This window comes from Anser cygnoides, chromosome 11, assembly GCF_040182565.1.
Source record: "Anser cygnoides isolate HZ-2024a breed goose chromosome 11, Taihu_goose_T2T_genome, whole genome shotgun sequence".
Taxonomy (NCBI): Eukaryota; Metazoa; Chordata; class Aves; order Anseriformes; family Anatidae; genus Anser; species Anser cygnoides.
The window spans coordinates 1681802-1694710 of record NC_089883.1 but is presented as its reverse complement, the minus strand read 5'-3'; the positions used below and the strand labels follow the sequence as shown (position 1 = coordinate 1694710).

At 47.4% G+C, this 12909-nt stretch overlaps 1 protein-coding gene across 3 annotated transcripts in view; it reads left to right on the top strand.

The window, feature by feature from the left end:
* Positions 1–74: 74 nt before the first annotated feature.
* Positions 75–12909, top strand: part of PIAS1 (protein inhibitor of activated STAT 1) — a 55840-nt gene continuing 43005 nt past the window's right edge. The window contains exon 1 of one of the 3 annotated variants that reach the window (XM_048046224.2): positions 75–158. In XM_048046224.2, the coding sequence (XP_047902181.1) occupies positions 135–158 (24 nt within the window). In that variant the 5' untranslated portion in view covers positions 75–134. Of the gene's footprint in view, positions 159–217; positions 465–12909 lie in introns of those variants that run through there. The other 2 variants (XM_067003989.1, XM_048046225.2) reach the window with 2 other exon arrangements.

The following is a 12909-nucleotide window of genomic DNA, read 5'->3' as shown; positions in this document are numbered from 1 at the left end:
CGCGATTCAAACGCTGCGTGCCGCCGGGGGGGCGGCGAGGCAAGGCGGGGAGGGGATGGGGGGGGGGGGGGGGGGGGGGGGGGGGGGGGCGGTGTCCCGGCGGGGTTCACTGCGCCTGCGCCCGGACTTGCAAGATGGCGGACAGTGCGGAACTAAAGGTAGAGCGCAGCGCCAGTCCCCCCGCCGAGCCCCCCGCGGCCGCTTCGTCCCCGCTCCGTGCCCCGTGGGGGGGGCGAAGCGAGCCGCTGCCGGCCGAGCTGCCCCGCCGGGGGGACGGGGGGGCTGTGGAAGGGCCCTGCCGGCTGAGCGGGGGCTGAGGGACGGAGCGGGGCGGGGAAGGAAGGGAGCTGTCCTCCGCTCCCTGCCGGGCAGTGCCCCCCGCGCGCGGGGAGCCGCTGTCGCCGGTGGTGGTGGTGGTGGCGGTGGTGGCGACGGGGGACAGTGCCTGAGTCGCTCCGGGCAGGGTGTGGAGGGCGGAGGGGGAGGTTGGGCTCGGGCCGGGCCGGGCAACCGGGGCGAGGGCGGCGGCCGGGAGCCCCCGAGGGCGGCTGGTCAGGGGGTGGCGGGGTGTTGGGGGGGGACACCGGCACCGCTCCCGGTATCCCCGTAAAGTTTCCAGGGGGGCTCCGTGAGCGGCCCCGGGCCGGGGGAAGCCTCCGGGCAGGGGCCGGTGGGCGCTGACAGGCGGCCTGAGCCGGGGGTGGGGTGGTGGGCAGCCCCCGGCGGGGTGTCAGAGCGGAGTTATTTCTGCCATAAACGCCCCGAAACAAAGTTATTTGTGCCCTAAACGCCCCGGAGCGAAGTTATTTCTGCCCTAAATGCGTGAAACTTGGCGGGGGCCGCCCCGCTGGGCGGCGGAGGCTCGGTAGGAGCCGGCCGGGGATGGAGGAGAGGATGCGGCTCGTCAGGGACTTGGAGCGGGGTGGGTGGCGGGGGAGACACGCTGTGCGAGGGGGGAAAAAAAAAAAGAAAATTAAAAAAAAAAAGCAAAACTTTCCAGTCGCTTTGCGTTGGCGAGGCGGGGGTGCGGGCTCTGTCTTGCACGCATGTGTTGGAAAGTTTGAGAATTTCACTGCGGTTGTCGCAGGGTCGCTATTCGGCAGGAGGGCTTCGTTTTGGGAGCCTTAAAGTTAGTGTGACAGAAGACGCGCAGATCAGAAGCGTACCAAACATAGCACGGACTTCAGAACCTATAAAGTATGAGCAGGGAACCCTTTGTCTTTCCCTAGAAACTCTCAGCACCAGAGGTCCTTGTGCTTTCATTTTGAGGTGCTTGTAGAGCCGGCAGGATGTAAAGAAGTAGAAATATTCTGTGCGTGTTCCACCTTTTTGGGGTCTGTGTCTGCCAGGTCAGGACAAACGCTTACAATTCCTCCTCTGTTCTTTGTTTTTCAGGGTGTCTTGCAGGGTATGTTGCCCCCGAGATTTATTTTTTTTCTTTTAAATTATGCTTCCCACATAATGGGATAAAGGGTTGAGATTTAATTCCAGCGTTAAACTTTTGTTAATCTTGGCATGCCAAGTGGAGTAGTTTGTTTTGGTAGCTGGCTCTAGAGCTTTCGGTGCACAATAGCCGGTTTGGGTACGCGCGATGCCTTTATGAGCAAGGCTGACCTGAGTGGAGCGAGAAGAGGCAGGAACTAGGGGATGAAGTTTTTTCTTTTAATATGCGATAAGGTGGCAGGATGGTGGTCCATGGACAGTGCTAAAAGGCATGGTTTTACTATGAAAATCAACAACTTATTGATCTCGGGAGCTTTGAAATATGAAGCCTCTCGTCCCTCGCAGGGCCGCCGGGCTCTGCGTCCATCTACGTGTTGCAGAGCTGTCTGCCAGCACGGCGGAGAGGAGAGGCCCGTCCTGCTCTCCCTCTGCAGTTAGAGCTCTCCTAGAAGTGTGTTTGAGTCCGCTTGTCATCCCTGACTTATTTATTGATCTCTTTCTGAAACCCGCTTCTCGAGAACCAGTGGAGGGAAGTTATGATTTTTTTTTTTTTAAACTACTGTTGCTACCTCAGGGAGCTGAAGGGTAAATGTCAAGCTGACTAGTTTATTTTCAATTTCGCTTCGCTGCTCAGGATATTTAGTGGTACTTGCAAGCTGGGACTGTAGGATGGTAGCTCTGCGTTCCGTGAAAAGATGTTTTTTGGTAGCTATGAGGGCTTGGCAGTTTACATAAGGGGGGAAAAAAGTTAGTTCGTAAATCCCTACTTGAAAGACTTCAGCGTGGAGGGGCCTGAATGCATTTTTTCTCTAGTCTGTACAAATTAAAAGAGGCGTGTGGATGTGTGCCTGCCTGGGGTGTGAGGAAAAGATGGGGGGCGTGATGCTTCTGCCCAGAGATGTGGCTGTCACATACCGGGCTTTCCAGAATTAGTCCAGCTGGGTTATCGGGCACTGGGTGAGGTGGGTGATCCTTGGAAAAACGAGGCTAATGGAGAGCTGTTACCTGCTGCACCCAGCTCCGAGGTATTCGCAGGCAGGAGTACATCCCCAGAAAGCGCACTTCTACATTCTTTGGGTTTTGAATGTTGAAAGGAGACGTAACTAGGAGAGGGTTTGTGATAAAGGCTCTGCTATTTGAAGAATGAACGGCGAATTCCTTTCATTATTTTAATTTTCTTAGGTAGAATCTTTCCACATTTCTCTTCTGATCAATTAGCGAGCGGCATTGATTTTAGATCTAGTGACCTTTAAAACTAAAATCAAAGGTAAGAGCTGCACGGCAACTCACTTGGCTGGGCAAGGTAAAGTTTGTCAGAGAAACTTGGTCAAATTTTTGTCTCTAAAACTTTCTCGTCTTCCTGTGTCAAGAACCGTGGGGTAACGTGTGGGTGTAGTGGACGTGTGTAAATAGGAGAATGACATACAACACGTGTTGTATGTCAAATGCACAAGGTAAAATAAAAGGTCTTGCTTCCTCGAGGAAAAATAGCAGTCGTTCTTGCTTGCCACGATTTTAAATCACAAAATGATGTTTCCTGTAATGTATTCTTGCCATGATCAGGAGTGTTTCAGCGTTTTGCCCCGTTTGAGAATGTTTGTCCTGCTGGAAAAAGAAGAAAATGAGATAAGATCAAACGTACTTTGCAGATCCCAGACTTGTGAGGTTGCTGAATTCCTTGGTACTCTCGAAGTTTTGGATTAATTGAACCAATATGTTTTCATTATTGTTGATGAAACAAGGTAACTGGAAAGTCTGTTCTTCTTAGGATTACCTTCCTAACTATAGGCAGAGACATATGTGAATTTTCCTGATCTTAATTACTATTCCTGTATAATTGCATACAGACTCTAATTTATCTCAAGGTAAGCTATTTAAAGCTCTTTCTAATTGGAAGGAGTATACTTGAGTGATTAAATCTTTCCTTCAATATTTCTTACATCTCCTTAAATTGGTTATTAGATTGTTGTGATCTTTGCCTTCTACTCAAGTCTTTTGGAAATCATTACACAGTTTGCAATAATCAATTCAATTATACATGGATCAAAGAATGAAAAAGAAAAGCTAATGTTCCAGTATTGTCATTCTTGATACTGTCCTAAGAAGCTGGTTTGGAAAGCACATGCTGGGAGGTTTTCTCCTTTGTTCTCTCTCCTTTTAAGAAAGTGCCTTTGGGGATTGAAGAGATCCCTGGTGTGTTTCTTGTTAGACACAATTTATACTTTTAAAAAAAAAAAAAAAAAGTGAGCCAAGAGTTTGAATGAAAATTCATAATAGCATTTCCACACAATGGTGATGAAAACAAGCCATTTAAAAGCGTGCGGTTGGGAAATACCCCTCCCCTAAATGCAGGGGAGCAGTTCGGTGAGGGGAGCGGCCAGCTGCCTGGCTTTCAGGTGGGGGTGGTGGTGGTGCCAAGTGGATCTCTGGTATGGAAATGCGTTTGTGCTAGACTACGTTGTCAATGCTAATAAGCATAAGCTACCTATTTCAGCGTTCAATTAGAATTTTACTCTTCTGTATTATGAGCTATTTTTGCTTAATCCTTTTATAAGTTGCTGGGGTTGCGTGCTTCTGTGATTAAAGGCAATATAATCCACTTTTCATTGTTATGTGAGTCCACGGATTACGTTACTTTCGTTCCTATAATTTGGCGTGTGCCACTATAATTGTATTTTTAACTGTATTTTGGTCTAAGTATCTTTTTTCTGTGTTTTTTGGTCTTCAGTGCTGGAATTGCAGATATCAGACGAGTAAAATTGGCAGCTGTGCATCACTGTTTAGCTGTCAGATTCCCAATCCATAACACTTCTTTATGGCCGATAAAAACAGATTGCTTATTGTACACACGTAAATACGGTGTCAGCACATTTCTCGTACAAACCCCTCCCAGGCGCTAGGGGCCATCCTGGAAGTATTTCTAGGCTGTGCAAATAGAGTTCTTATTTATTGCCACTTGTGAGGAGGAGGAGAGGTACAACAGCCAGTCGGTCAGAGTAGTGGGCTTCTGGTTGGTTTGGGTTGCAAAGGTATGTAGTGATCACGGTTAAAAAGCTTAGGTGGTAAGAAATGAGCAGGTAAAAAGGCACTTCGTTTAGCTTTATGCCGTTAAAAAAGGGAAAAGTGCCACCCTAGGTATTGGAGAGGCTGAGGACAGCTTGTCTGCTGGTGAGGATGGGTATGGATCAGCCACAGAAGAGCAATATTTAAAAGCATCCCTTGAAGCAGCATGTAGATGTTGAAGATGTCTTCAGATACCGGGGGTATTTGTAGGGCGGCAGACGATCGGTATGGTTCAGACTCCGACCCGCGCTTGTGCGGAGCACACAGATAAGCGCAGACCTGTCGCTAATGTGCTTGGCACGGCGGGTTTTGTTTCCCGTCATCTCTCCTTGTAGAAATCAACATCTGATCATTTTTCTCTTTAGTGCCATTATAGTGAAAAACAAAAGGGAGCTTCTGAACGCTTGAGACCTGAGCGCTGCTGTAATTGTTCTGGGATACCCCGGCCCCTGCTGCGCTTCCCTGGTCCTGAGCCCCGTGGCCGCTGGGCTCCGTCCCCTGCAGCAGCTGGTTTTGGGGCACTTGTACCTGTCTTGCTCTGACTCAGTGCTTTGGAAGGGTTGCTTGTGGGGCCTCGGGGTTGCCCGTTGTTCAGGGGATTCGTGGCTGGGAAACGGATCGGGTCTCTTGCAGCTCTTCTCTTACACCATGATCCTGGTGTTTGGCCCTTCGGCTCCACGGGGAGGGCGTGCTACCTGCAGGCATCGAGTTGTCTCGGAAACGTTTGTTTGCTGCTGTGCTTCCACTTCAGAAACTTCTGCTTTGATGTAAGACGTTACAGGTGCCCTTCTAGAGGAAGTCTCTGCTTTATTGGCCTCCATAAAAAGAAATAAGTCTTAAGAAAGCTGTGAGTTCCATGAAGAATGTGGATGTGGTTTTATGTTAAAGAGTTGTCGATATTTACTGTGTGCGCTTTGCAGTCCAGCTGCCTCAGCTCGGGCTGTCCGCGGTAAGTGGGAACTTCACCGTTGGGTAACACACAGATGTGCCTGCAAGAATCAGAAGTGTTTGTCCTGGTCTTAACAGGAGATAAAAGGGAAATTGTGTTGTTTGGGTGGCTGCTGGGACGTGCTCGAGCAGCTTTGGAGTCCTCCGTCAAGCTCAGGTACTGATCGTCTCGTTGCTCTGTCACTATTCCAGCTCTGTGTAGACCAGTAAGTGCGTGGAGTGTGGATTTGGGCTTTTTGAAGTGAAACTAGCTGGATTTTACAATGCAAAAATTGAATATAGTACCTTCATGAAAATAAATGCTCTTCTTAAAAGTAGATTCTTTTGCTAGTAAAAATGATGGGGGGGTGAGGAGAAGAAAGGACTTCAAGTACTTTACAAAAGGGTGTTCATTTCTGTAGCTTAACTCAATGCTATCAAAGCTATTTCAAACAACTACCGTCATTGCCAAACCTGTGGCTATTTCAGAATAAATTAGAAGCTTTGGGGCAAGACAAAAAGTGGAGGATGTTAAAACCTTTGAGAATATACAGAGGAGGATGCATGGGATGGGAGGTGCTGGCTTATCCAGACTTGCTCAGATCTTCCAAAATTTTCAGTAGCAGTCAGGACCAAATTAAACCAGGTAACGTTACACCGTTGCTCACTGTGTGCTGTGATACGGGCCTTTATCGTCGTTTCTGTTCTTACTCCTTTGCTGATACGGCTGTGGCTGTTACAGTTTTATTGATCCAAGAATTTCTCAGCTAGTTGCTTAATCTTATTCTCCTGCTGGGATTAGGGATGCCACGTCCCTGCTGTTATCTTCTGTCCCTTAGCATGTACTGGAGGGATACCAGAGCCTCTGTAAACAAGCACCGCATCCGGAGACTAAGGAGGTGCCTCAGTCTACTGGTGAGTAAGGCAGGCGGCAGCAGGAGGTGAGTATTACGGGGCTCATCTAGCACAAGTGAAGCAAAGAAATGCAAAGCTGGTACAGAACTAGCCCAAAGGTCAGCCTGAGCTTGACCTTTATGTCTATAGGAGATGATAGATGAGAGATTTATACAGGAATTAGAGTGATAATTAAGGGAGAAGGAAAAGGAGCATCTTAAATCCATCACTTGATGTGGATGGCGCGTGAAGCTGTGCAGCAGCGCAGAGACTGCGTGGATGTGGTGAAGTTTGTTCAGCAAGGCAAACGTGGTTTCCTTCTTCAGAACATCTTTAGAACAGCTTCTTGGCTTGCTTGCTGGGTGAGCAGAGAGCTTGCTTCCACTCTCTTGCCACACAAAGAAATTTACCCTCACCTAGGGTGGGACGGTCAGTTGGGAATCATTCAGAGCCGAAACCTCTTGCTTAACCTCATTTATAGTCTTCTGCAAGATGTTCCTCCGCTCCCTTTGTGCAGTAGGGTCTGAACTTAATAAGGCTCTTCAACTGAAAACAGCGCTTGCTAGCAGGCAAAATGCAACGTAGGATGGAAATAGCGGTGAGCCTGGTTTTGCTTGGCAATTTAGCATGGGTGCAGCCTTTTTAAAAAAAAAAAAAAAAAAAAACACAAAAGAGACAAAAAGCAGAGGTTAAATCCGATAGGGATAATATGTTTGGTTCAGGTAAAAGCTCGTAATCTGAGCTGCAGAAGTGTGCCGTAAAAAGTTGTGTGGATGAGAAAGTATGAGGAATGAATATGTCAGAAAACAGTTTCTTGAGACTCCCCTGACAAAATGATCTCACTTTTTTGCAGATGTTGTATCTCGTTTCCCTGGTGCAAAATAAGAGTCTTTGAAAGAGTCCAAGTATTTGTGTAGATTTTTTTCAGCTTATTGAAAAATCTGTTGGAGACAGCTCTGCTCAGGCTATCTATGGAGTTGTTAGTACACCTATAAATATATTGCACCAAAACGAAAAATGTAGGAACTTGAGCAGTGGAACAGAAACAAAGCTGTTCTTTTTCTTCGCTTCCATGTTGATTTAGCAGTATCTCCGCAGTGAATCTGCTGAGGCCACTTGATGGCAGGACTTCAAATTTTTTTAATCAAGTACCAGAGCTATTGTCGGGTTGAATTGCAAGTACTTGGGATAATATTTTTCTAAGGGGTGTACACCCAGGTTTTCATGCAGTTCTGAACTTTCGCTTCTACCTCTTTGTTGCTAAAACTCGACTGTTTCAGTTGAGAAGTAGCATTTTTGAGAGCTCTTGACAGTGTCACTTGGAAATGGCTAAAAATAGGCATGGGTTATAAACAGAAGTTTAAGAATATAAGGCCGAGTGTACAGCTAGCCCCATGCTGTCTCCTTACAGCTTGCAGAAGTGAATGTCTAGGGAAGGGCGAAAGAGGGACGAGCATGAGAAATAATTCCCCTCTCCCAGGCTCAGTGCTCTGAACCTGCTGGGGGCTGCGAGCGGGGCAAGCTGTGGCAGGGCTTTCCCCAGTGCTCGTACGGGTTCCTCCCGAACCTTTACAAGCTGCTTTTTTGTTCCCAGCATTTTGACAGGCGTTTCTGTTGTTCTGCTGCTGGGGGCGTGAAGGCCCTTCTCGTCTCGAGTCTTCTCGTTTGAGCTTCATGCTGCTCGCTGTTTGGTGGGACGACGAGGCTGAACAGCTGATCCCTGTCCACTCTCCTTGTGCTCTGTGGCTCTATAAATTGCTGTCATGTACATCCCTACGTTCTCTGTTTTCAAGGTTGAGTAGTCTTAGCTTTTGCCAGATGACTTCTGTCATCCTTCTGTGAACCTTGTCGCTTCTAAACTTTTTTTTTTTTTTTAAGGTGAGCCCATCAAAGCCACCTGCGCTTTGCGATCTGGGTGACCCAGGCATTTGCATAGCGTATAATGATTTATGGCTTGTTCTGTTTCTTTTTCTAATAATTTCTGGCAATGATTTGTGTGCTTGACTGCTGCTGAGCTGATGTTTCCGTCTGTCTATTTATCTTGGGTCCGGAAGCTTGCTCTAGAGTGGGAAAGGTCACTGCGGAGCCCATCATTTCGCATGGAGAGCGAGGGCCGTCTGCCTCCACGGGCATCGCTCTCCCTTTATGTGCTTTGTATTGCTTTCGGTCTGAGGTCTTTCAGTGGTTCTTCAGCGTGCCTTCATCCTTACAGCCACGTCGTAATGTCAGCAACTTTGTCAACCCACTGATTGCTTCATTTTCTAGGTCATTAACGAACGGGTTAAGCTCCATGCTCCAGCATAGCCCCTGCAGAACTCCCCGCCTGACCTCTTCCTCTCTTGTTTGGACAACTTGGACACATTGGTGATAGAAGAACTTTGAATAGCAAGCTGAGGATCTATGGACTGTTATGTTGTGTTTTTTTTTTTAAATAATGCTCTAAGAATACCTGGTTTGTACGTGCAGAGTAGATTTCCATCGTTTCCTTCAACCTGCACTATTCTGTTGTTTTTAAACATATGTACAACTCGGAGGTGTTGCCAAGCTGTTTTAAGGGGAAGCAGAGATGTGTTGGAACTTGTTTCCCATGTTCAGTTAATTAGATAAGTTTTTTTTAAATGTACCTCATGTTTTCCAGCATGCATTCACATAGCTCAGTAAAGGACTTGAGCTAAATGTTAGTTGAAGCACTGTCCACTTCATTCCTTGAGGCCTTTGTTACTGTTTTTTTCCTGATACAAGGCTGCTCTTTACTTCTGATATAGAGGCTGAGCAAGGTTGTGAAATAATACGATGCTTACAATTTCTTTACCTGGAAGTGGAAGCTATGCGCTATCGAGTGAGTGCGTCAGGAGGCAGAGGGGTGAAGACACTGTACTAAAATGCTGGGCTGAAACCCAGAAGATGCCTCTTTTGCCATGAGATCCTAACTCTTTATTTTCCTTACTGCCTTTGACCTGTATCTGTGAAAAGGGACAGGCAGAGTACAAGTTCATGGACATCCGATAGTCACTCGGATGACATTAATGAGCTACAAAAGGCTGGTGTGTATGCAAATTCCCGTTCAGATTGGGATTTGGACGAGTGCGGCTAATGAGGTGGGGCACTGGTTTGGTGGCTGCAGCAGCGTCCCCCCTCCTGCCCCCTGCCTGGGGCTGGGAGGGCGAAGGGAGCTCCGCGTCTGCGGGCGGTGCTGCGGGGCCGCCCCGCGCCCTCTGCTTCCACTTGCTCAGGATTTCCGTGGAAGTTTCAGTTCGCTATCAAAGTTTTCTTAGGCAGCTCTTTCAAGTCTGGCTGTTCTCGTGGGTAAAGCCAAGTTAAATGCCGGATCGTTTCTGGAGTTTACTCGCAATGGTTTTAATGTATTTTAGATCATAGGCGTGGCTGGAACTTGGCTTATAAAAACCTTCATTCCATCATGCAGCTCGTTTCCAGGCAGGGCAGGGGTTATTGTGCGAACAGATTCATTTTGTTCGGTCTTATTTTGATCCTAAGAAAAATGTGGTGCTCGAGGGATGAAGCAGCAGGGCAGGTGTCGGTGTGCCCAACTGATGGCGCAGGGAAATGGGGTGTCCCTCGTCCTGCTGAGCACGGATCCGTAGCACGTCCCCGTAACGTGCACCAGCATGGTTTTGGAGGGAGTGCTCCTATAGGCCCCATCTGCGCTGTGTGTGCCAGGAAAATATTGCATAGGGAATGTATTCTTAGCCTTCTTTCTAACTCACTGCTGAATGTTTTGTCCTGGGATTAACCATTGCTAACTAATGGGTTCTTAAGCACTGCGTGCTCGTCTCTGAGCGTGTAGGTAACACGATGCAGTTAACACAAGTGAAAGTTCATTTTTCTGTTGTAGACAACCCCGGGAGGCAGGAGGACAGCACCTCGGATTCTGCGGGGTGAGGTTGGGTTGGGGGTTTAGGGTCAGCTCTGTGAGGAGTCTGGATGCCTCTTGGCAGTCTGTGGCTGTCTGGTGGTGTCACTTGAAGCTTTTCTTTATCCTCGTCTGAATGCAGAAGAAAGGCAGGAAGGTCTGCTTCCTCTCCTATTATTCCATCATCTCTCTGCATTTTCGCATAGTGAGAAGAAACCAGTCGTCGTGGGGGCTATGAAAAACGGAGCTTCCTGCTTGCTCTGCCTTTGTCCCCTGCCTCTTTTAGAGAGATGGCTTTCCCAGGCTCTGGTGGGCTGCTGCCCACCGCGCTGAAATTGCCGTGATTCCTGGCAGTCGTGTGGTGGTAGCGCTGGGAGCAGCCGCTGCAAAAATCATCCACGTCTCGTCTCTGGACTCAGCCGGGATCCCAAACCTGGCTCGGTGGGGACTAGGTTGAGTCTGACACAGGGAGGCTGTGGAGGCAGGAGGTGAGCTGCCGAGTTCGGCATCTTCACCTGCCTTCGTACGAGTGACGTACGGGTTTTGTAGCCAGGTACTGATTCTGCCTCTACAGTAATAAATGTATTTTGGCACTTCAAAATTGATCTGCCTCTATCTGATGTAAATGTGAATTCTGTGTCATGTTGTTGCATGCAATAAATAATTCATTTTTTAAATGCGTCCCTACAGTTAGGAATGAATTAGCTTTTAGTGTACATTCAACTGCTCTGTAACTAGTCAGACCTGTGATTTGTGTTTCATCTTGTGCTGTGACTGACAGCAGTTCTTCGGCGTTTGGAAAACTCCCTTCTCTGGAGTTACTGGGTGGCCACGTGTGGTTCAGGCACAGCTTTCCTGCTAGCACCCTGCCGATCTGTTGCTTCTCTCTAGATGCCTTGCTGAGACAGGGCATAAGATGGGTGAGAGTGACTTTACTGGGTGACTCTCGGGTCTGGTCGGATGCGTAGCCCCGTGCATTCCTCCAGTAAGTGTCACTGGTCCTGTTCCAGTGCTGGACCGTTCCCCGGTTGATGCCCTCTCCTCCTTCGCTAGAACATGCCTGAAATCAGTACCTCATCGAAGCAGAGGAGAGCGTACCAATAAGCTGTGCTTTGACAACACCGATACGCGGACTCGAGGCTTCCTCGGCTTCCAGCTGCGCTAGGCAGCCTCTGCAGAGCCGGGGAGATGATATTTCACTGCGTGGTGCACCTTACCTGATACTCTGAGGAACAGGAAAAGGAGAATTTCTCAGTATTCTTCAAGCTTTCAATTCATCCTGATGAGTTACTGCTATATGCCTACTTAAAGAGAGTGTGTGCTTTGGCTTCCTTACATACTTACTATGTACGACTCTGAAGACCACAATGGGAGACTTTTAAAATAAAGAAATCATGTGCAGAATGACTAGCTTTTTTTTTTTTTAATTAAGGAAAAAAGACTATAGTGATGCCAGTATGATTGCTCGATGGAATATTTGTTTTTCGGTTTATTGACACAGTGGGAACTTTTGGCTCCACTGCTTATTTCTGCCATAACAATTAAGACTAATTGTTAGTGGTAATAAATTATTATCCTCGGTGGACCAGTATTAGAAGGGAATAGGGTATTTGGGCAGTGTATTTCGTAAGTATTTGTTGTCAGGAGATTTATTTCCTTTGGGTTCCGTTTCTCCCTTTGGAATGGGAGATCTTTTAAAGATAAATCACCGAGTGTTTCCCATACACGATGTTTCATCTGATCTCTTATTCTCGTGTTCTTCTCCCTTCCGTCTTTGCTTCCTCCAGAGCTTCCTTTTCCCAGTTTTCGTTCTTGATGGACTTACTGTTGTGGCAGTCCCTTGTATGCTCACATCTTTGCAGATGAAAGCACCGAACGTTTCCATGCCTTTGGTGAGAAGGAGGTGATGCTGCTTTGTGGCGCACGGTGCCAAGGCTGATGCAGCTGTGGCGCTGCCTGAGCAAGGGCTTCCAGCCGCCTCTGTCCTTAGCGCTGTGCACGGATCCTGCCTGCGTGGTGCAGCTTGCTGCCTCCCAGCCGCTGCTCCGACATGGAGTTACAAAGCCTGGGAGCGCGTTTTTCACAGAGGAGCTTTCTGAGGAGGGTTGCTTTAAAATCTAATAGAAGATACTAATTTTATCGCATGCCATTTTGGCTTTTTTATTTTTTATGTTAATGAGAACTGTGAACGGATTATTCCAGTTTTTAAATTTCCCTTCTCTGGGGGCACAATTGGTTACTTTCAAGGGAAAGGAGAATCAATTACGCACTGGCTTCAGTCTGCTGTTCAATATTCTGCAAATCGTTATCCAAATTTAATATGGTTGCTAATGAAAACTTTTTTCAGATGTCAGTATGAAAGTCAGTCATGATGCAGCCTGTATCTTGTATTATGTCCTAGGAAAATGGGGCAAATGAGGGAGGAAAACCCCCGAACAACAAAACGGTAGTTCACAGAAGTCTATTCTAGGCATCTCTCTGTATAATTTCATACCCTGAAGTGTTATCTCATACAAAGCTAACTCAAAAGCAAAACTTGCAGTATTTACAGTGGACAGATAACTCTTCAGCGCTTGCTGATAACTTACGGCACGTGCAGAATAGAGCTCTTTGCAGTTTTGTAATGTACAGAAATAGTTTTTTTTTTTTAAAAAAAAAAAAAACTGCATCAATCGTGGCAATAATCTGTTTTAATCAAGTGATGCTGAAGT